Raw genomic sequence first — 23,631 nt, 5'->3', positions numbered from 1 at the left:
TTCCTTTTCTCAGTCTAGTCATGGTAGCTCCAATGCTTCCTGGTTTAAATGATTGTCTATTACCTTCCGTTTGCATTCTAGTATGATAATACATATATTCTTTGACTTATCTGTATTCGCACAAGAACGTTGACCTTGGATCTTAGAAGAGGTTCCCAACTTTCTCCTACAATCACTTGGCTAGATCAACTTTATCACATTTTCTATTATGGATGTTGATATGTCTTGTATTGGACCTTTAATAGTGATCTTTGATGCAGGGCTTAGGCCACACAATTCGGAATCTTGAGACCAGTGATTCTGATTAGTCTGTCGTTTTATTTAGTGACAAGGTCGTCCTTTGTCATTTCTATGTATGATGTTTATAATGCGTGTCCTCTAAATTAATCTGTCTTGGTATATAAAAAATCTGTGGGATAATATAGAAGCACTTTAATGTTAATTCCAGATAGTTTGTAATGTTTTTGAAATTATGCGTTTTACCAGTGTTCCATCCTAATAGGTGAATTACAATTATTGTCATAACTTTTTCAGGGCCCTAGCAGACCAGCGGTCTTCTGTTATGGTGCTGGTCCTGTAAAGAAGCAATCAAGAGCTTCAAGTACAAATTCAGAAGTTAGCAGTGCACAGAATAATAGTGCCAATTCTAAAAGTCAGTTATCTCCTTATTCAAATGAAAATCAAGAATCCTCCCTTAGGAATTGTTATGTAACAACTATTGTGAATGGACATGTGGAAGTGAAAAATTCTCTTGTTGACCCTGATTCGTCATCTGTTAGTAGAACAGGAGGAGAAAATTCATTAAGGGAAATGTTTGATCAGGAAAAATCAGGTTTTCAAGGAAGCAATACTTCAAATTCATCTACTTCCTGTGCTGTACCAGAAAACCGTGAAAATAATTTATCCTTTGCAGATTCAGACTCATCTGTGTTACTGCCTATTATAAATGATTCATCATCATTAACAATTACTGAAAATAATTTAGGACATCAAAGCAATAGTTTAGATACAAAAGAAGTTTCTGTTCCTTATTATGGACACGAAACCATTAAGGTTGTAAATGATTCTGACAAATTCCAGGAGGATACAATAGAAGAGAATGAAGCAACTAAAGATAGACATCTCATCAACAAAGATGAAGGAACGGTAGGAACTTCTGTATTAACAAGAACGGGCCATTCAACTAGCGTTCAGTCTGCATGTACAAGAGGGTTGCATAAGATACTACTTGCACACTCTGCTGCCTTTTTTTATAAGCCAGAATCACTTCAGTCAGGAGACAGTATGATTTGTGACAGTATTATACAGCTTAATAAATATTTACGAGATAGCAAGACTGAAGTTGAAGCTGGGGTCCCTGGGAAATTCCTTAAAATTGTCATTGGAAAGGAATTGCCAGGTATACACTACACTCTATCTGATCTATTGTTGTAACTTATGTTAAAGTTAATTTTGTTTTTACTGCTTTCCAGTCCTTGACCGAATGCTACTCTGCTTTTTAAAATTTAATATATTTTTTACATTTTAGCTATTTAAATTTTATGCTATTTTCTTATTTTGTAGTAGAATTAGGCCTTATTCTTATGTTGTACTTGGATCTTTCTGCAATCCCTCTACGCCTTTCAAGTCATAGAGATAAATTAGTATAATTTATTTTCTGTAATTTAGATTAATTCTTGCAATTTTCATTTGCCAAATATTTTTAACCATTTATAACTTAGACTATATTTACATGCTTTTCTACACCATGACTCATCCACTTAATGAAAATTATTCAGTGAAGTGCTGAATGCTTTATCTTGGACTGATATTCTTCTTATTATTTGAGCACTTATCTCGCTATGCTAATATTTTCTGCTTTCTTTGATTTCTGATTGTAGAAATTGTTATTCATTTGATTCTTTTTATAGCAAGATTTTGATATATTAGCTATTGTTGTGCTAGTGAGATCCTTTTTGCTTGTCCAGTTAAAATGCGTTCATATTTGCCAATAGCTTCTGGCATCAGTAACCTTGATTGAATCTCTTGGAAGTTATCTTGGAAGCATTTATTGGATGTGAATGATCTCACTTAAATCCTCAGTAGCCATGACTGGGTATGTGAGACATAACTTATTAGTGTAGATATGATTGAGCCTTGCAGCTCATTTATGGAAGCTTAATTTCTCATATTCATTTAAATTCAATAGCAATAATTCATTATTGAATTCAATCAACTCTTAACATCAGTCAAATTGATAAACAGTTCTCATAATGATCCGAATTCTGATTCCAGATCACAACACCTGGTCTGATGCCTGCGGTATTGTTAATTCTAATGCAAATAGAACAATTTCAGTACAACAGATTATACAAGCCAAAAGTGGTTCATTTCATTCAAAACCCAAGTTTATTTGATGAATCTGAAGGGCCACCAACATCCCTTCAAAAAGAAATGATAGTTCACATAATGTTAATTACATAAATAAAATATTAAAACTATGAAAACTATTTAAAAACTAATTCAAATTTTATGTCTACTTGTAGAAGTCATAACTTTCAGCACATAACTCGAAAATGTACGCCGCTTACACCATTGGAAAGGTAATCAAATTGTCTATTTCCAATTTTCAAGGGACACACTTTTAGTGCCCATAAATGCTCCAAAGGCCTCCAAAAATGCAAAATACTAAAGTATAGAAAATATTGGAAAAATAGATTCCGATATTTGCCCATTTCTGCTTTTGTTGGCCTCCTTTGGATCATCATGGACCATGTTCTGATCATTCCTCCCTCCTTAAGAGGCAATGGGCCCCATTGCATCCACACTCTGTAGTAGGTGTGGAAAATGAATCTGAACTTGTTCACATGTAAGCCACTTCCCTTGATGAGCAAACTGACTTGCTTTCACTACACAATACAAGTAAATAGTCTGCTTTTTCAAGTTCTTCATAGACTTCTCCACAACTTAATCAATTTGGAGTGGATTAGCCACTTTTGGATTTAATTCTGTATGGTTGATATCCTTAGCAACACTTGCAATGTCTAGTAATGGAGGAAAATAAGGCTTCAACAATTCAACATTGAAAACTGGGTGAATACCCAAGAATGGTGGCAAATTATGTTCAAATGCTTTTTCACCAACTTGTTTGATAATCTTGTATGGACCATAACGAAGGGACAGAGCTTTCTATGAGGTCCTTGCAATCTCTCCTTCTGAGAATGCAACCATACCTTATCCCCAATCTCAAAATTACGAGGAGTTCAATGCTCATCATGCCTTTGTTTATACTTCTTAGTGCTATGCTCCAAAATCTCATGAACCTGTTGTTGCAAATGGTGAAGCCTATCAATGAACTTCATTGCTTTTTCCTTCTTTTTATCCAAGAATGGGGTCAAATCAGGCCACAAAACTGGGATAGGAATATTTAATGGTGCCAATAGCTGATATCCAAGACAAACTCTAAAGGGGCTATGACCAGTTGAACTGTGAATCACCCTATTGTAGCTATGTTGTACATAGGGAAGACTTTCATCCCATGTATGAGGATGTTTTGAGTGATACATACGCAATATTTGAATGATCATGTGATTGACAACCTCAGTTTGACCATCTATTTGAGGATGGAATGTAGTGGACTTTGTTAGTTCGTGTCCATCATTGCCCATAATGAAGACCAAAATCTACTTAGAAACTGACCATCGCTGTCTGAAATAATACTGCTTGGTAGCCCAAAATGAACCCAAACATGCTCAAAGAAGAGCTTTGAAGTGTCTTCTGCAGAAATTGCCTTTCTACAGGCTACCAAGATTACCATTTTTAAAAATCTATCTGCAACAACATATACACAATCATGCCCGTGTCTAGTGGTAAAAAGGCCAGACATGAAATCCATAGAAATTGAATGCCAAGGCTTCTTTGGAATGGGAAGTGGTAGATGTAAACCGTAGTTACGATTTGCAGGCTTTGCAATGGCACATGTTGTACATGCTTGAATGTATGCAATCACATCATTTTTTATTTTTGGCTAGTTAAAATATCTTTGAAGTATAGCAGTAGTTTTAGCTATTCCAAAATGTCCTGCAGCCTTGCTGTAGTGAGCTTCCCATATTAATTTCTTACATTCTGCCTCAGGTATACAGTTTTGGCCAATGTAGCAAAGCATTGCATCTTGCAAATAAAAATCATTCACATGTTTACCTTCTACAAGCTGAGCATGTTCATCAGAAAATTCATTATCATGTTCATACAAGTGAGTCCAATTTTCTATTTCATGCCCACATGATTCTAACACCATACTTACTCTTGCAATTGGGGGCCTGCTCAAGCAATCTGCTACCTTATTGGCCCTTCCCTTCTTATGGCGAATGTTGAGATGAAATTGTTGAAGATAGGCTGACCACCTTTGATGTCTATCATTCTGCAATTTTCCTTTTGTTTGCAAAAATTGAAGGGGTTTGTAGGCAATCAGATCAATTTTAAAGCTTCTTTAGTCACCGAAGGATCCCCTTCTTTAACGATGCCATGTTAAAGATCTTTCCAGTATTAACTGCCCCTTGAAATGAAGTTTCTTTGTAACAATCTTTTAGAGTAACTCTCATTCATTGGATTTTATGGATATTTTCATAACATATCTAAATTCCTATCATCTCATGTACCATCTGGAGAATGTCAGCATGACTGCTTAACATCATATAAGGCTTTCTTCAATCTTTGCCTACTCAGAATTTCAAACATATATGTATTGTGACAAAACATGTGTTTAGGGCACCCTCCCTGTGTGCCAGATAACCCAATAAAGACAACGTTTAATTACAAATCCCTGACTTTGGATGTCGCCTTTTGTTGCTTAGTTGGAATTTTCAGTTTCTGCTTATTGTCACTGCTTATTTAACAAACATATACACTTGTTTTCTGTGCTTCCCTCTTAATTTCACGTACATATAGCAAACACAAACATTTTATTTCTATGCTTCACTTCCACATCTCTTTTCATATGTCATACTGGGAGATATTTATAACATGAACTGTTCTAACCCTTGGTAATAATCATATGATTAGAAATTATGAACTGACACTTCAAAACTGACTTATGACGAGGAATAATAAATATGTGTTTATTTGGTATTAATAGTGGGTCAACACATAGGGATCAGAAAACTTCTTCCTTCTAAGTGGTGGGCCAGTTCACAAATGAATAAGTATGTGATCTTCTTTATCTTGGTATGTATGGATCCAAGCGTGATTTCCCACTGGCAGCATCCACTCACTTCAATGTACTTTATTTCATGGTGATGGTGCTCAGCATTGTATTACTTAAGTAGTACATGTATGTCTGCCCACTCAAATGGAATCTGGTTCGATTCCTTATAAATAGGTTTGTTTGTTATTATTATTATTTTTGTGGTTATATGCAGATCCTCCAATATTCGTCAAAATGCCAATGCATGCTTCCAGCTTGTACCTTGCGTATTAATGGGTTGATGCCTTTACAAAATGCATTCTTTATCTCTGCATTCTTCGTGTGTATCAGTTTGGTCAATGATGGTGTGCATTGCTTGATATATCTTCTGCAACCTTTTATTTTATTTTATATATTCATTATTTTCTACATATGACAACTATCATATGTTGAGTAATAATTGGTCAGTATTACCATCTTATACATATATAATTTCTGTGGAAATAGATGTCTCTTACTCCTGCTATAATATTCACAGACAGACCATTCAAATATTGACTGGTCCTTTAGTTCATTTAATTACCTTACTCCGACTATTGAATGAGTCCTTTGAACAATCTCATATTTTATTATTTAATGATTGGATGCCTGTGGCAGCTACCTGTGACATAGGCGATATTTGTGCCTGGATTGCTGGCTATAATAAAATCTTGAGATGGTATTATTTCCCTGACATCAAATATATTAATAACCATGCGTTCAATAGTGGGTGTAATTCCTCCCTTAGAATATTTTTGCTGAATCTACAGATGTGATTTCATATCCTTGAATTTGGTCCATTTGTTTTTATATCCTCAGATATATAAATAAGCTCTTTGTCATATACATGCATATATCAGATTTAACATGTTTGAATATATATCCTTTAATTATCACTGATATTATTTACACATTTATTCATTGTTCTTATGTCATGCTGCTGCTGTTCCCAGAAATTCGAATCTGCTTTGATACCATGTTAATTGCTAGGATTGCTGCAAATGTACTAACAATGCCTTGTATTGATTGTGTTCCAAATGCAAAATGAAAGGCTTATTAAATACGAGAGGAGACATGTCTCATAAAGAGACATGTCTCTACAGTTAATCATCACTAGTTAATATATAATAATATATTAGTAAATATAAATAACCATATATATATAATATATTACATATATAATATATATTATATATTTATTTAAATGATGATTTAACATCAACAATGTATCTCATGGTAAAGTTGATCTGACTGGAGCTACAACCTTAATAGTCCCCAAATTTTAAATCAATTTTAGTGAAGAATTTTGCCCCTCTAAGCTAGTCCAACAGATCATCTATCCAGGGGATTGGATATCTTTTGTTTATAGTGATCTTATTCAATGCTCTCTAGTCGATACAAAGTCTCCATGTTCCATCCTTTTTCTTTGCAAGTACAATTAATTGGGCTACTGCAAGGAGATGCACTTGGGCGAATATGCCCCTTTTGAATCAGTTCTTGTATGTGCCTTTTGATCTCATCATTTTCTAACACAGACCTCCTATGTACTGGCTCATTAGGTAATGGTGTCCCTGGAATCATATCGATAGAATGTCTAACTTGGTAGTGCGAGGATACTCCTACTGGTAACTCAAAACACATTTTGATATTTTGTCAAAATTTGTGCCATTGATCTTTGTGGTTTTGTTGTGATGGACATGGTGGTATGAGAATTACATACCATTCTTTTCTCTTCCTTAGAATGAATCATTAATAATACAAATGTACCAATTTGGGCAATCAATCTTCTACATTGTTTTGCACTTATCAAAGATGCAGAGTGAGCAGGACTTACCTCTTGTGTTTGATACTTTTGTTCATTCAATTTGATTATCACACTTCTTGACATAGATTCATACACCCCATGGCGTTGATACATGTATGGTTGTCCCAATAAAATATCACACACATCAAGAGGAGCTACATCACATATTATCTCATCTTTGAATGGTTTTATTGAATATGAAATACGACATTGCTTGTTTACTTGAATGTCTCGCCCTTGGCTTACCCATCCCATAGAATATGGTTGTAGGTGTGGTGTTGTCTTTAGATTGAGTCTTTCGATAGTCTCAATAGATATCAAATTCTTTTGGCTACCACTATCAACAATAAAATGCATAGCTTTTCCTCCTACCCACGTTTGTGAATGAAATAATCTTTCCTCATCATTCCGAGAAAATACATTTGTAGTGGCCACTGTGGCATATGGGTCAGCCTCAATGATTTGTTCATCTTGCTTTTGTTTTCCAAAATCTTTCACCTCATGTTCATTAGTTTCTTGATGGGTTTCCATCATTAAATTCTTTATAGTTTTTCAATCTTTGGTGTTATGAGAGGGACTTTTATGGACTTCACACCACATACCTAATTCTTGGCCCATTTTCTTCACAACCCATGTCTTCTTTGCTGGTGAATTTGGAAATGGCTCCTTGGCTATTTGTTTCCCTATAGGCTTATTACCTTCACCTTTCTATTTGTTGTTCATTGGGTTTTCCCTTCTCCATTTTTGTTTGAACTTCTCCTCAATTTTTGATGCATATTTGAAAGTACTAGATAGTGTCTCTATATTCAAGAAATCCATTTCAGTCTAGGTATATCTATGAAGATCACTTTTATACTTCAAAACTCGATGTTTTTCTGAATCTTTGATACCAATCTTTGCAGAGAGAGAATGAAATATGTTAGTGTACTCTTGAGCTGATTGTTCTGTCGGAGTAATTGCCATTGGAAATATTTTTGTTCATACGTATCTTTAGGGTAATATTCTTGTTTTATGTGCTCTACAAAATCTTCCCATGTGGGTGTACTATCCAATAATAAAAAAAATCCATGTTCATCTTGGGCTTCTTTAGTTTCTGCATAAACTACCCATGTCAACTTCACATGATTCTCAGCTTTGAGGAGGGCAAAGGTGTTTTTTTCAATATCCGAGAAATTATTAACACAAAAGTACCTCTCTAATTTTGACAACCTAGCATCAATAGTGTCTGCATCAATTTTCCCTTGAAAAGTTGAGATATCAAAATTTACTTGTACTTTAAATTGGGTTTTCTCATTAAATGTAGAATTCCTTGGATTGGCCTGCGACTCTTGTTTTCCCAACATCTGTGAAAATTGCTTTATCATTTCTTACCGTTGTGTATTTAATGTATCTTCCGCTAATGTTTTGAAGGATTCTTCCATCCTGTCAGCCTGTTGTTTTACCATTTGCAATCGTGCACGTCTCAAAGGAAGATAATCTAAGGGATCTCTTTGTAATGATCTCTGTCTAATTTGACCAGATAACTTAAATCTTTGCTTAAGGAATTTTGTCAAACACTTGGTGTACGTTGTATGATGTTTATAGTGTGAAGCCACTGCAAATGTAACTATACTAACATAGGCTCAAAATCTGAATATAATTGAATAACATTGAACTCCAACACTATAGCATTGATGGGATTTAATAGAAAAATACTACAAAAATACGGCACTGTGAGAAGATGGAATTGATAACACTTTTGCCAAAAATGTTATTATAGTGTCTTAATCTGAGATAAGAAAGATGTAAGCTAGAGTCAGTCCTTGGTATGAACCGAGTGGAGGAAAATAGACAGACCCGATTTTGTTGATCGTAATGAGATGTCTGGTACCCACAACAACCAATAATCCCGCCAAGGATAGCAGTTACACCACTCGACTGCCCACTGCTGCTGAAACCAAAACATGAAGGACAATCTGACTTCTACTTGCGGTGTGGATAATGTTGTGTCTATTGGAAATAATTGCTTGGAGTGAACCGGCCTGTGAACTAGTGTGGGAAGGCGGCATAAATTGTATTGACACACTAACTCGAACAACCTGTGAATTCCCTGCTAGACGTGAGAGTGGAAATATCTTGCACTGATGAAGGCCTGGCCCTATGACCTTTGTTACAACCTGCACTCCAAGATACTAAGGCATCAACAACCCCTGATTACTTCCCTTGGCGTATGAGTTGAGACGTTTGACTGTAGAGTGCCTTCCAAACGGTTGAGATGATTTGCGTGTATTGTTCTCACTGGCAACTTCTTAATCCAATCTCTAACTTATTTAACTGATAAAGTTTTTGTTCAGATGCATGGAATATCATTAATGCATTTGCTCCATATTCTACTACAAAATTTGACTGCACTTCAACTGTTGGAACATGAATTGCATTTGCTCTTTACCGATTTCTACTTGGGTTACGTATTAACTCTAAAGAGGAAAGATTGGGGTAACGTCCTACTTCGTCAAACAACTCGAGGGATTTTGTCCTCAGAGTTTGCCAGTCACATCAAAGAAACTAGAAATTTCAATAGTTTGAGTTCATAAATTCTTGTGTTCAAATCCCAAGACGGAGTCTCTTATTTATAACCTTGAAGTTGTAATGTCCCCATTTTAGCAGTTGACCAAGTGTGTGTGAGTTAGCCTTGTTCTACATGGTCCCGAGGGCTAACGAAGGGTTTAATGGATTCTGGAGTGTTTTGGCCTAGTCATTTCCAGTTTGGGCCAAAACGAAGTTGATTTACTCAGTTTGATGCATACTTACTATTTTTAGTAAGTCGACAGGACACAGTGCAGGTCAATTTTGGTGATTGGATTTTATACTCCTCGGTGAGAGCTTTCCGATTAGCTATCACTCGCATTATTCAGAGTCCGATTGCTAATACATTTTAATGCCTGAAGTTTTATTAAAGGAACGTCTAATTTAATTGTAAAATATTAAAGTGTTACTTTAATATTTATTTTATGGGGATGTGTACCCAAGGGAGACATAAGGGGTATTTTAATATATGTTTTATATACTACACATCTTTTATCCCACATTGCCCATATGAGTTGAGCGGACCCTTGGAAATAGAATAAAAGGAAGCATTTGTGGCTTCATTAGCCAGGTTGAATATGAGAAGAAATTGGTGTGTGAGTTGCAGCTCCATTCTTGGCATTTGAGGATGTCTATCCTCTCTTGTAACATTCTAGACGTCATTCCTTTGGGGTTTGGCTTTTGGAATTCTTTGTTATTGGCTCCATTATCAGGCAATTTAGTTGCATTTCCAGCTACAGGCAGATTTGGTATTTTGCTCATATCTTCTTCACTACTTTTTCGACGCTTATGCCACTTTGAGGGAATGATATTACGAAGGTAGTGGACTGATTGAAGGACAAAGCACTGTAGCAGCAAGTTCAAAAGCATGGGCTGGAGTATTATGTCAATACTGCTGAAGTAATTAGTGAGTTGATAAATCTGCCATGTATTTGGTTTTATGAATTCTGAAAATAACATTTTATTAGCAGCAATTCATTTCCACTTTGCATATTATTGTAGTTTCTTTCTTGTTTATGTTGTATGATACCAATTCCATGCACAAAACACAACAAGCAAATAAACGTTTGATTTTCGGAGTTATAGGGGGTTTAAAACATTAAACGGAGAAATAAGAGGTTGAATGCAAACTGTTGACAAAATTCCTTTCAGCAAATTGGTTTAGTTTTTTGGGACATCCAGGGGTGCCCATTACAGTGGTATCAGAGCTATAAGTCCTGCCATTCTGTGGAGGTCTTATAGGGAATTTGGAATAGCCGGATAGAGGGAAAAGTGTTTGACGAAATGTCAAAACACACAGGGACCTTATAATTTCCACGATACCAGAGCAAGAGAAAATAGGATTTCAGACTTGCAAAGCAAACAGTCTAGTACATCCGTGCAGGGGGACATTGAATCCAGCCATACAGACACAGAGGAGATATTCTTTGATCAGGACAACAATATGGGTGATCGAGATGACAGGAATACAGGATTAGGCAGAGGCGGGAATACTGGTCCAGATCAGGGGGACGTAATGTTCAGACAATTACTGGATACATTAGAGCAGGGGCAGCGTATGCAGCAGGAGCAGAATAGGCAAATGCACATGATGTTGCAGCTCATGGCTAGACAGATGGGTGTCAATATTAATCCAGGTGATACCAACAACAGAAACAATAACAATGAGGGAAACAATAACAATGGGGGAAACAATAACCATGGAGGCCAAAGCAACAACAATGGTCCTGAGAATAACATTAATGGTAATAATGGATACGACAACAATGGGAATGAGGCTGATAACTTTAGACACGTTGCACGCCCAGCGCGGACTGCGAGCTCGAGACCTCTTCTACCTACCTTCCCACCCAGAGATCCGGTTCAACCAGTAAAAGAACCGCAGATTACCGAGTTACAGGATCAGTTCAGAAGGGACTTAGAGGCTAGTGGACCGGAGTTTCAGGCGGATATTTCCCTTAGAGATTATATGGACTTGAGGATGAGACACATGCCTAGAGCAGGAGGGAGGAATCAAAACTTTGAGCTGAGAAAGAAAGTTGGAAAAATTTCCTTACCTTATTATGATGCTTTAGGGAAGATGACTACACGAGCTTGGGTGCAGAAGGTAGATACATACTTGCAGCTAAATCCTATGCCTGAGGAGGAGGCTATCAAGTATGCGGCTATGCACTTGGATGGCGTTGCACATGAATGGTGGCATCATGGCATGGTGACTTTGGGGCATAATCAGATTACATCCTATGAGGAATTCACCGAAATATTGTTTGAGAGATTTGACACTAGGAATCCTGAGTTACATTTCAAGGAAATAGCACAGTTAAAACAGTCAGGTTCTGTGGATGCTTACATTGCTGAGTTTCAACGCTTGTCTGTACTTGTTACTGATATCTCTCCTAGGAGATTGGTGGTGTTATTTTGTGATGGTCTTGCTGATCCATTACGAGGTTGGGTGAAGGGACATGATCCACTCACCTTAGCTGAAGCAACTAAAAAGGCACGAGATTTAGCCCCTTCGGTATACAAAGGAAAAAACCATTCAACAGATTCTTCCTACCGCAAGGACAAAGACAAAAAACCGTTTCAGAAAGAGTATAGCAAACCCAAAGAAGGATCAAAAGGATTAGACAATGAAACCTCGAATGAACTTCGAAAGAAGAAGCTGTGCTTCCATTGTAGAGAGCCTTGGGACTTATCTCATAAATGTTCTCTCAAGGCTAAGGCAAATCAAATGGAGTATTTTTCAGTAGAAGATTCAGAGTCAGAGGGGGAGGATCAACACTCCGATTCAGATGAGGGTAACACTATAGAGGAGAGCAGCATTCCTAAGGATGATAGATCGTTGGCACGCTTGACAGGGGCCCAAAAGACAATCACATTTAAGGTCAGGGGTACTATCCAGGGGCAGAAAGTGATATCTCTTATTGACACTGGGGCTACACATAACTTCATAGATGCACAGTTGGTAGCTAGGAGAGGGTTACAGACAAAGGAGCATGATGGGTTTAGAGTCATGGTGGCTAATGGTGATAAATTATTATGCACTCGAAAGATATCTAATCTTCACATCAGGTTTGGAGATGGCTACGAGCTGAAGGATGAGTTCTATGTTGTGGACATGGGAGATTATGATGTCATCCTCGGCATGACATGGATGGCTTCACTAGTGGAGTTCACACTCAACCTAGCGAAATTGGAGATGAGATTCCAGCATGAGGGCAGAACTGTGGTACTTAGAGGTCTTTCAGATGGAGGTTGCAGAGTAGTGTCCTTGAGGAGAATGCAGAGACTTTTTCGTCATGATGACATAGAGTGGGCGGCAGAGTGCTACATTATGCCAACTTCACCAAAGCCACAAGAAAAGAGTCATCCACCAGATATCCAGAAGATACTTGATAGACACGCTAAATTATTTAGCGATATTTCTCATGAGGTTCCTCCTGACAGAGGGATGGAACATGTTATTGAGCTCGAGGAGGGAGCCAAACCAGTTATGATTACTCCCTATCGTCATCCTAAGAAACACAAGGATGAGATAGAGAAGGCGATTAAGGATTTGTTGGAGATGGGGCATATCAGGCCCAGTAAGAGCCCCTTTGCTTCAGCAGTAGTATTGGTAAAGAAGAAGGATGGGACGATGCACATGTGCATCGATTACAGGGCACTGAATAAGAAAACAATTAAAAACAGGTATCCCATTCCTAGGATTGATGAGCTAATTGATGAGTTGCATGGGGCATGCTTCTTCACCAAAATTGATTTGCGATCCGGATACCATCAGATCAGGATGAGAGCAAAGGACATTGAGAAAATAGCCTTCCGATGTCACTATGGCCACTTTGAGTTCATGGTTATGCCATTTGGTCTAACCAATGCACCCGCTACATTTCAAAGTTGTATGAACCAGGTATTCAGGAAGCAGTTGAGGAGATTTGTCTTGATCTTCTTTGATGACATCTTGGTCTTTAGTAAGACCTGGGAGGAGCACTTACATCATCTGGAGGAGGTGTTATCTATTCTAGAGAGAGAGTCATTGTATGCCAAGGAATCTAAATGTGAGTTTGGCATGACTGAGCTCCTTTACCTTGGGCATATCATTAGTGCAGATGGCATTCGGGTTGATCCCGAAAAGATTAGATCTATTGTAGAGTGGCCTACTCCCACAAACCTTACACAGCTTAAGGGATTCTTTGGTTTATGTAGTTTTTATAGGAGGTTTGTTAAGGGATTCTCACAAATTGCTACACCTTTGACAAATCTTACCAGGAAAGGAGCCTTCATGTGGACAGGGGCAGCACAGAGGTGTTTTGAGCATTTCAAGCAGGTAATGTCTTCATGTCTAGTTCTAGCTCTACCGGATTTCACGAAGCTTTTTGAGCTTCATTGTGATGCATCAGGTGATGGGATTGGAGCAGTATTGATGCAGGAGAAGCATCCCATTGCATTCGAGAGTAGGAAGCTCCAGGGAGTTGAGAAGAGCTATTCTGTCTATGACCGTGTAATGTCCCCTTTTTAGCATTCATAGTATGATGTTTTCGTTAGCCTATTTCCCCACGGTCTCGTAGGCCAACCAGGACATTAAAGGGACTTAGAGGCCATTTGGCCTAGATAGTTTCAGTTGCAGGTCTTTTTGAGGGGTTTTGAGGCAACTTTGGGCATACTTACTATTTATAGTAAGTCATCTTGGATATGGTCGGACATCCAGTGGCAACGGTATGTCGATGGTAATTGTTTAAAATCGGCAAAAAGACTTGTTTATCATTGATAAAATTTGTTATGCATTGATAAAGCTATTTTATAAAGTTAAATTTAAATATTTAACTTTATTAATGCATAGACTATAGTTTGTGGGAAATATTTAAATTAAAAGTCCCCTTTATTTTATAACATATTGGAGACATAAGTTACATAAAAGGGAGTGATGTTTTATCCCATATTGAGAAAACGAAGGATTGAGCCCTTGTGAGAACACTATAAAAGAAATGGAAGAGCTTCTTTTAGGCAGGCTTGGAAATATCAAAGAAATTGAGAAATTTGCTGGAGATTATGTCTCAATAGTTTGGAGGACGAAATCCCTTCAAGCTGAAAATCTTGACGCCATTGAAAGATATGATCTTGAGATTCAACATAGTAGTAGTCAGAAAAAGCGGAACCGAAAAAGCACGCTGAAAAAAGCGGGTACGAAAAAGTAGTCCGAAAAAAACGGAACCGAAAAAGCAGGCTGAAAAAGTGGGTACAAAAAAGCAGGCCGAAAAAGCAGTTCGAAAAAAAGCAAAGTAAAAGGGGCAGCATAGAAGATAATTATTATAGCCATCTACAACCAGGTTCTTTGTTAGTATTGTTTTTTAGGGTGTTATAAGATTTCAGCTGTAAGTGTGCATTATACCAGCATTATCATTTTGTAATCCATGTAAATGCCAAAGTCTTGGCCATATTTCATGACCATTGTAATTTTCATTGCAATTAAGAAGATAATAGTTGCTGGTGCCATTTAAGCAATTTAATATCATTATTTATCAGCTAGTTAGTTTGCATACCAACTGTTTGTAAAAATGCCAGTTGGCTGTAGGTGTTCATTTCTCATGCTTAGATGATATATATGCACTAAATATTGTCAAAATTAGTAGCACACTCATGTTAGGTCATTGTGTAGTCCATTGTAGTCTTCTAGCACAAGATTCTCATTGATGCAAATTGAAGAAAAAGTCATTTGAAGCTAGCTGAAATACTATATCAGTCATACGTCCCTTGCATGTGAATTGTTTGATGAAATTCTTTGAGCTTTCATCAACATTTTTTGAGGGCAGATTTGAAGAGGGTCATTACAGTGGTATCAAAGCTTGCTTGCAAAGTGTTTGACGAAATGTCAAACAATTGAAGTATAAAGATTTTTGGTGTTTGAAGAAGTTATAACCTATTGGGGTTATTACAGTGGTATCAGAGCGGTTTCCTGCCATCCTGTGGAGGTCTTATTGAGAATTTGGATTAGCCAGATAGAGAGAAAAATGTTTGACAAAATGAATGCCGGTTCAGATCAGGGAAAGGAAAGATTCTTACAATTATTAGACACCTTAGCACAGGGACAGCGATCGGCAGAGCAAAGAGCACAGGAATAGAGTCAGAGATTTGAGCTTATGCTGCAAATGATGGCTCGTCAAATGGGGTTGAATGCTAATGTGGTTGGAGAAAATAATCAGAATGGTAATAATCAGGATGGGGCACATAATGGAGGTGAACAAGTTGAGAACAATTTCGGTCATGCACCCCAGCAAACAAGGACAGTGAGTTCGAGGCCCATGGTTCCAACATTTCCTCCTAGAGCTCTAGAGCAGCCCGTACCAGAGCCCCAGATCACTGATATACAGGACCAACTGAGGAGAGATTGGGAAGCCGGAGGTCCAGATTTTATAGCTGCAATTACCTTTAGGGAGTATATAGATGTGCGGATGAAGCATATGCCACGTGGACATGACAAGAACCAGAGCTATGAGCTACGGAAGAGAGTAGGGAAACTTTAGTTACCATATTATGATGGCTTGGGGAAGTCTACAGCAAGAGCTTGGGTTCAAAAGCTTGACACATATTTTAAAATGAACCCTATGCCTGAGGAAGAAGCTATTAAATATGCAGCAATTCACCTGGATGGGTTAGCACACAAGTGGTGGCATCATGGTATGGTCACTATGGGTCATGCACACATTACCTCTTATGTGGAGTTTAAGGAGAGACTGATTGAACGTTTTGATAGGCCTAAGGATCGTACCTTCCCTATGACAGGCAGAAATTTGTATGAGGAGTTTAACAGACATGTTGATTCAATACAAGGAGACATTAGCACATCTTCAGGTAATGGTTTATTTGCATCATCTTCACAGGTAGAAGGGGTTTCAGATGTTGTGCAGGTTGAGCCAATTGCATCAAAAGGTGATATCATAGGCACACTGGATTGTGTGATTGGCACAAATAGTGATTCCAGTACAGTTGGGCTGGATGAAGTTACAGTTGTTGAGGATACTGTCATGTTTGAGGATAGTACAGTTGATCAGAAAGTGAGCATTCAGGACTTTGCAGAAAATGAGTATCAAGCACAGTTGGATGCTTCTTCACATGAGATAGAGGCTAGTAGCTCTTTACTTGGTTTGGCAAGCCAGCTGAAGACAGGGGACAAGGATATTGTCACGGCTTTATCTCATCATGACAAGATGCATGGATTGATTGAGAATCACATTTGGACGATTCAACTGCAGGAGAGATAGAAAGGAGTCGCAACAGGTTCTTCTTGTGATGACTTACAACAGACCAAGGAAGGCATGGAGGCAATGAAGGTAAGTTACATACACCTACTTTCAGATCGCGATCATCTCCTTAATCTTGCAGGGATCTGTTTAGATGCATTGAAGAAGAAGGAGGAGGAGGTTGACTGGCTTTCTCATGAGCTGGAGGATACTCGAAATTCCTTGGTGTGTATTCAGTTGGCTCTCCAGAATTGTGAGAGACATGTGGACAAGCTTTGTCTTGAGGTGAGCTCAGTTCGGGAGTTAGCGCATATAGCAGGGACTCAGTTTCCTTTTATAGTCAGGTCACATGTTGATGATTTCTCAGAGATGACAGAGTTTACAGGAGAGTCCCAGGATCTGAGTATTACAGATGATAGCTATTCTGAGGTTACTCCTTTGGACAGTGTACCAGGGATAGAGTATAGGAGTTCAACCAATCGGTACAATCATGTGTTTAGTCAGCTGAGAGTTGGCAAGCGAGACATTGCTATTCCGTGCGAACATTTTGATGTTGCTCGCCAGTTGTTAGCAATTTATGGATGGGGTTCTCCTACTAGTGATGAGCAGGGAGGCAGTTATCTTTCCTTGACAGAGATCCACTCTTTATGGGAGGCTATTCGAATATTGAGACAGAATTATATGCAGTTAGTAGCCGACAGAGATTATCTTATGGAGTGGGGGAGTATAGCATATGAAGCATTATTGGCCAAGGAAGATGAGGTGAGTGAGCTTACTCAGCAGCTCGAGGTGACTTCTAAGATTCTTGAGAGTACACAGTTGACTTTCGAGGAGTCACAATTTCATTTGGCTAAGGTGACCATGGAGTTAGAGCGACTGCAATCTTTACCAGATTCTGTACAGTCACAAGTTGTGGTGTCTGGTGATCCGAGGATGTCCATGGTCGAGATCGTCAGAGACAGTGGAGATGGGGATGCATCCATCCTTGATACTAACATTGGCATATCGAGTTCATTCTCACTAGAGTCAGGTTCAGTTGAGTTGGGTGTTGCAGCAGATTGTTGTGGTATGCTTGACAAGCAATTTTGGGAAGGGCTGATTGTAATGTCCCCTTTTTAGCATTCATAGCATGATGTTATCGTTAGCCTATTTCCCCATGGTCTCGTAGGCTAACCAGGACATTAAAGGGACTTAGAGGCCATTTGGCCTAGATAGTTTCAGTTGCAGGTCTTTCTGAGGGGTTTTGAGGCAACTGTGGGCATACTTACTATTTATAGTAAGTCATCTTGGATATGGTCGGACATCCAGTGGCAGTGGTATGTCGATGGTAATTGTTTAAAATTGGCAAGAAGACTTGTTTATCATTGATAAAATTTGTTATGCATTGATAAAGCTATTTTATAAAGTTAAATTTAAATATTTAACTTTATTAATGCATAGACTATAGTTTGTGGGAAATATTTAAATTAAAAGAGTCCCCTTTATTTTATAACACATTGGAGACATAAGTTACATAAAAGGGAGTGATGTTTTATCCCACATTGAGAAAACGAAGGATTGAGCCCTTGTGAGAACACTATAAAAGAAATGGAAGAGCTTCTTTTAGGCAGGCTTGGAAATATCAAAGAAATTGAGAAATTTGCTGGAGATTATGTCTCAATAGTTTGGAGGACGAAATCCCTTCAAGCTGGAAATCTTGACGCCATTGAAAGATATGGTCTTGAGATTCAACATAGTAGCAGTTGGAAAAAGCGGAACTGAAAAAATAGGCTGAAAAAGCGAGTACGAAAAAGCAGTCCGAAAAAAGCAGAACTGAAAAAGCAGGTGGAAAAAGCGGGTATGAAAAAGCAATCCGAAAAAGCAGAACCGAAAAAAAAGTAGGCCGAAAAAGCAAATCGGAAAAGCAAAGTAGAAGGGGTAGCATTGAAGGAAATTATTACAGCCATCTACAACTAGGTTCTTTGTTAGTATTGCTTTTTAGGGTGTTATAAGCTTTCAGCTATAAGTGTGCATTATACCAGCATTGTCATTTTGTAATCCATGTAAATGCCAAAGTCTTGGCCATATTTCATGAGCATTGTATTAGAAATTTCATTGCAAATTAATAAGATAATAGTTGCTGGTGTCATTTAAGCAATACAATATCATTATTTATCAGCTAGTTAGTTTGCATACCAATTGTTTGTAAAAATGCCAGTTGGCTGTAGGTATTCATTTCTCATGCTTAGATCATATATATGCACTGAATATTGTCAAAATTAGTAGCACACTCATGTTAGGCCATTGGTAGTCCATTTGGAGTCTTCTAGCATAAGAATCTCATTGATGCAAATTGGAAAAAAAGTCATTTAAAGCCAGCTGAAAAACTATATCAGTTATACGTCCCTTGCATGTGAATTGTTTGATGAAATTTCTTGAGCTTTCATCAGCATTTTTTGAGAGCAGATTTGAGGAGGGTTGTTACAGTGGTATCAGAGCTTGCTTGCAAAGTGTTTGACGAAATGTCAAACAACTAAAGTATAAAGATTTTTGGTGTTTGAAGAAATTATAACCTATTGGGGTTATTACAGACCGGGAGATGTTGGCCATAATGCATGCATTGGCCAAATTTCGATCATATTTAGTAGGTGGACGTTTTGTGATCAAGACTGATCACAACAGTATTAAATACTTCATGAGCCAGCGTGATCTTAATGACCGGCAACAAAAATGGGTGACTAAATTGCAGGTTTATGACTTTGACATAGAGTTTGTTAAAGGTAAGAAAAATGTGGTGGCTGATGCCTTATCTCGGAGATCTGACCTATGTGCTCTGGCAGAGATCTCAGGAGATTGGAGAGATCGGATTATAGCAAAGTATGTCAGAGATGCTTGGGCTTCTGGATTGATTTCAGGTACCATACAAGATGATCACTATGAGGTAATAGATGGATTGATCAGAGTTCAGGACAGGGTTTATTTGATTCCGTCATCACATTTGAGAGAGGCGATACTAAAGGCATTTCATGATGCACCCACAACTGGACATTCGGGGGTCTTCAAGACCTACAGGAAGATCTGAGAGCGGTTTTCATGGAAAGGGCTCATGGATGATGTTCAGAGGTATGTCAGGGAGTGTGTGGTTTGTTAACAGAATAAGGGAGAGCACACATTTCCTGCAGGTTTATTACAGCCCTTGCCCATTCCTGATAGGAAATGGGAAAGTATTTCGATGGACTTCATCACTGGTTTACCACGAGTGCAGGGAAGAGATTGCATCTATGTGGTGGTGGACTGCTTGATGAAGTTTGCTCACTTCTTTGCTATTCCGTCCACTTACACAGCAACACAGGTGGCAGATCTTTTCTTTAGAGAGATATTCAGGTTACATGGGCTGCCCAGATTCATTGTCAGCGACTGGGATAGTAAGTTTATGAGTGTTTTTTGGCAAGAGTTGTTTAGGTTGTGTGGTACAGATCTTACACCTAGCACTAGTTATCATCCACAAACAGATGGGCAAACAGAGATTGTGAATAAATGGGTGGAAGGATATTTGAGGAATTATGTAACTGCACAACAAAAGGCTTGGATCAGATGGTTGCATATGGGAGAGTATTGTTATAACACCACTTATCATATGTCCATCAAGATGACTCCTTTCATGGCACTCTATGGTTATGAAACACTTAGCTTCATGGATTTAGTTTTGGGGGACAGTAGAGTGCCCAAAGCCACAAACTTATTGCAGGATAGTCAGGACATCCTGAAAGTGCTCAAAGAGAATATACAACAAGCCCAGAATCAACAGAAATTGTATGTTGATCAACACCGAATAGAGTGTAGCTTCGAGGTAGGGGATATGGTTTACTTGAGGCTACAACCATATAGACAGTCATCGCTCAAGAAGAGCGGAGCTGAAAAGTTGAAATCTAGATTTTATGGTCCCTACAGGGTGATTCACAAAGTGGGCAAAGTCGCCTATGAGCTTGAGCTTCCAGAGGGCAATTGAGTGCACAATGTGTTTCATGTGTCTAGGCTTAAGAAAGCCATTGGTCAGAATGTAGTGCCTTCTGCAGATTTACCCCCTTTGGATGAGGAGGGGAAGCTTGTGTTAGTACCTGAGGCTATTCTGGACACCAGAGAGAGGAAGCTTAGAAATAGGATAGTGAAGGAGTATTTGGTCAGATGGAGAGACCTGCCGGAGGAAGATTCTACATGGGAGAGTGAGCAGGTTATTCAGCAGGCTGGACTGAGATTGCTTGAGGACAAGCAATTTCAAGGGGGGCGGATTGTAATGTCCCCATTTTAGCAGTTGACCAAGTGTTTGTGCGTTAGCCTTGTTCTACATGGTCCCGAGGGCTAACGAAGGGTTTAATGGGATCCTGGAGTGTTTTGGCCTAGTCATTTCCAGTTTGGGCCAAAATGAAGTTGATTTACTCAGTTTCAGGCATACTTACTATTTTTAGTAAGTCGGTAGGACACAGTGCAGGTCAATTTTGGTGATTGGATTTGATACTCCTCGGTGAGGGCTTTCCGATGAGCTATCACTCGCATTATTCGGAGTCCGATTGCTAATACATTTTAATGCTTGAAGTTTTATTAAAGTAACGTCTAATTTAATTGTAAAATATTAAAGTGTTACTTTAATATTTATTTTATGGGGATGGGTACCCAAGGGAGACATAAGGGGTATTTTAATATATGTTTTATATACTACACATCTTTTATCCCACATTGCCCATATGAGTTGAGCGGACCCTTGGAAATAGAATAAAAGGAAGCATTTGTGGCTTCATTAGCCAGGTTGAATATGAGAAGAAATTGGTTTATGAGTTGCAGCTCCATTCTTGGCATTTGAGGATGTCTATCCTCTCTTGTAACATTCTAGACATCATTCCCTTGGGGTTTGGCCTTTGGAATTCTTTGTTATTAGCTCCATTATCAGGCAATTTAGTTGCATTTCCAGCTACAGGCAGATTTGGTATTTTGCTCATATCTTTTTCACTACTTTTCCGACGCTTATGCCGCTTTGAGGGAATGATATTACGAAGGTAGTGGACTGATTGAATGACAAAGCACTGTAGCAGCAAGTTCGAAAGCATGGGCTAGAGTATTATGTCAATACTGCTGAAGTAATTAGTGAGTTGATAAATCTGCCATGCATTTGGTTTTATGAATTCTGAAAATAACATTTTATTAGCAGCAATTCATTTCCACTTTGTATATTATTGTAGTTTCTTTCTTGTTTATGTTGTATGATACCAATTCCATGCACAAAACACAACAAACAAATAAATGTTTGATTTCCGGAGTTATAAGGGGTTTAAAACATTAAACGGAGAAATAAGAGGTTAAATGCAAACTGTTGACAAAATTCCTTTCAGCAAATTGGTTTAGTTTTTTGGGACATCCAGGGGTGCCCATTATAGAAGTGAGGGAAAAGTGTTGGAATAAGAGATGTGGGATAAAATAAAAAATTCATCCTATAGTCACTTAAGTCACTTTATAAAGTAAATGACTTCTAAAACATAAAGTAACTTTACCAAAGAACTTTTAATTTATTAAATGATGAACTTAAGATAAATCTCGTGTGTGACTGGTAAGCATCCTGACTGTTGATGCTGTTAATCTATCCGGATGTGGAGATAGATTAACTTAGCGCCATAGAACTAGTGCAGGGGAGGGGGCATGACACTCTTCGTACCCAATCCCAACCTTTGGTAAGCTGACCGCGTATGATGGGACGTACAAGAGCGAACAAGCTCTGATACCACCGATCCAAATTATGATTTTGGATTACAACACTTGGTGTGATACTTGTGGTATTGTTAATTCTAATGCAAATAGAACACTTTAAGTACAACAAATTATGCAAGCCAAAAGTGGTTCATTTTATTCAAAACTCAAGTTTATACAATGTTTGATGAATCTGAAGGGCCACCACCATCCCTTCGAAAAGAAATAAACAGTTCACATAATGTTTATTACATAATAAAACATTAAAACTATGAAAACTATTTAAAAACTATTTCAAATTTTAAGTCTACTTGTAGAAGTCATAACTTTCAGCACATAGCTCGAAAATGTCTACCGCTTACACCCTTGGAAAGGTAATCAAATTGTCTATCTCCAAATTTCAAGAGACATGACTCTTGGAAGTTTTTAGGGCCTAGAAATGCTCCGTAGGCCTCCAAAAATGCAAAATACAAAAGCATAGAAAATATTGGAAAAATAGATTTTGGTATCTTCCCATTTCTGCCTTTGTCGGCCTCCTTTGGATCATCATGGACCATGTTCTGATCACATAAGCTGAGTGGAGTTTTTGGTCAACACTAGTATAGTAATCGAAATGGTAAAAATAATAAATTGCAGCTGTCAAATCTGTTGACATAGTAAAGTACAGCAGTTAAACTGGTCAATGTTGTAGATTACTATGGCAAACACAACAGAATAGAGTCAAGCTGCACTTGATCTCACAAATGCAGAAAAAATTGAATCAAAGGAATTTCAAAGAGATCATAGCTTCGTAAGAAATTGTTTAGTCTTTTTGATATCATTACTCATATCAACTGTACAATATACTCCCAGAGGAGGCAGTGCAGGTCAAACGTGAAAGGAAATTACTTAATTGCATTTAATGAGGCTAGGTGAAAATATTTTAAAGATTTCCAATCAATAGTTGATGCTGACTTGGTTGTCAAGTTGACCTAATCAACAACATTTCTTATTAAAAAATGGAATTTAATGCCAGGTGTTCCTTGCAGTCAGGGATAATTGGTGTGCCATGCAGTCAGGAATAATTAATAAAATAATGAACAATGTCGATTAATTAATAAAATATCAGACAG

The 23,631-nt window shown here is 38.0% G+C and overlaps 1 protein-coding gene across 4 annotated transcripts in view; it reads left to right on the top strand.

Annotated features, from left to right (window-relative positions):
• LOC149528490 (uncharacterized) overlaps positions 1 to 23,631 on the top strand; it is a 244,672-nt gene that overhangs the window by 38,400 nt on the left and 182,641 nt on the right. For 3 of the 4 annotated variants that reach the window (XR_016358971.1, XR_016358970.1, XM_089810825.1), the window contains exon 2: positions 535 to 1,399. Coding sequence is in view for 2 of the 4 variants with exons in the window: in XM_089810825.1 (XP_089666951.1) it covers positions 535 to 1,399 (865 nt within the window). In the remaining 2 variants the exon portion in view is untranslated. The remainder of the gene's footprint in view (positions 1 to 534; positions 1,400 to 23,631) is intronic. The other variant, XM_089810826.1, reaches the window with a different exon arrangement.

This window comes from Cupressus sempervirens, chromosome 11 (assembly GCF_028749045.1).
Source record: "Cupressus sempervirens isolate cs-2001-9-10 chromosome 11, ASM2874904v1, whole genome shotgun sequence".
Taxonomy (NCBI): Eukaryota; Viridiplantae; Streptophyta; class Pinopsida; order Cupressales; family Cupressaceae; genus Cupressus; species Cupressus sempervirens.
This window is presented reverse-complemented; position numbering and strand designations above follow the sequence as displayed.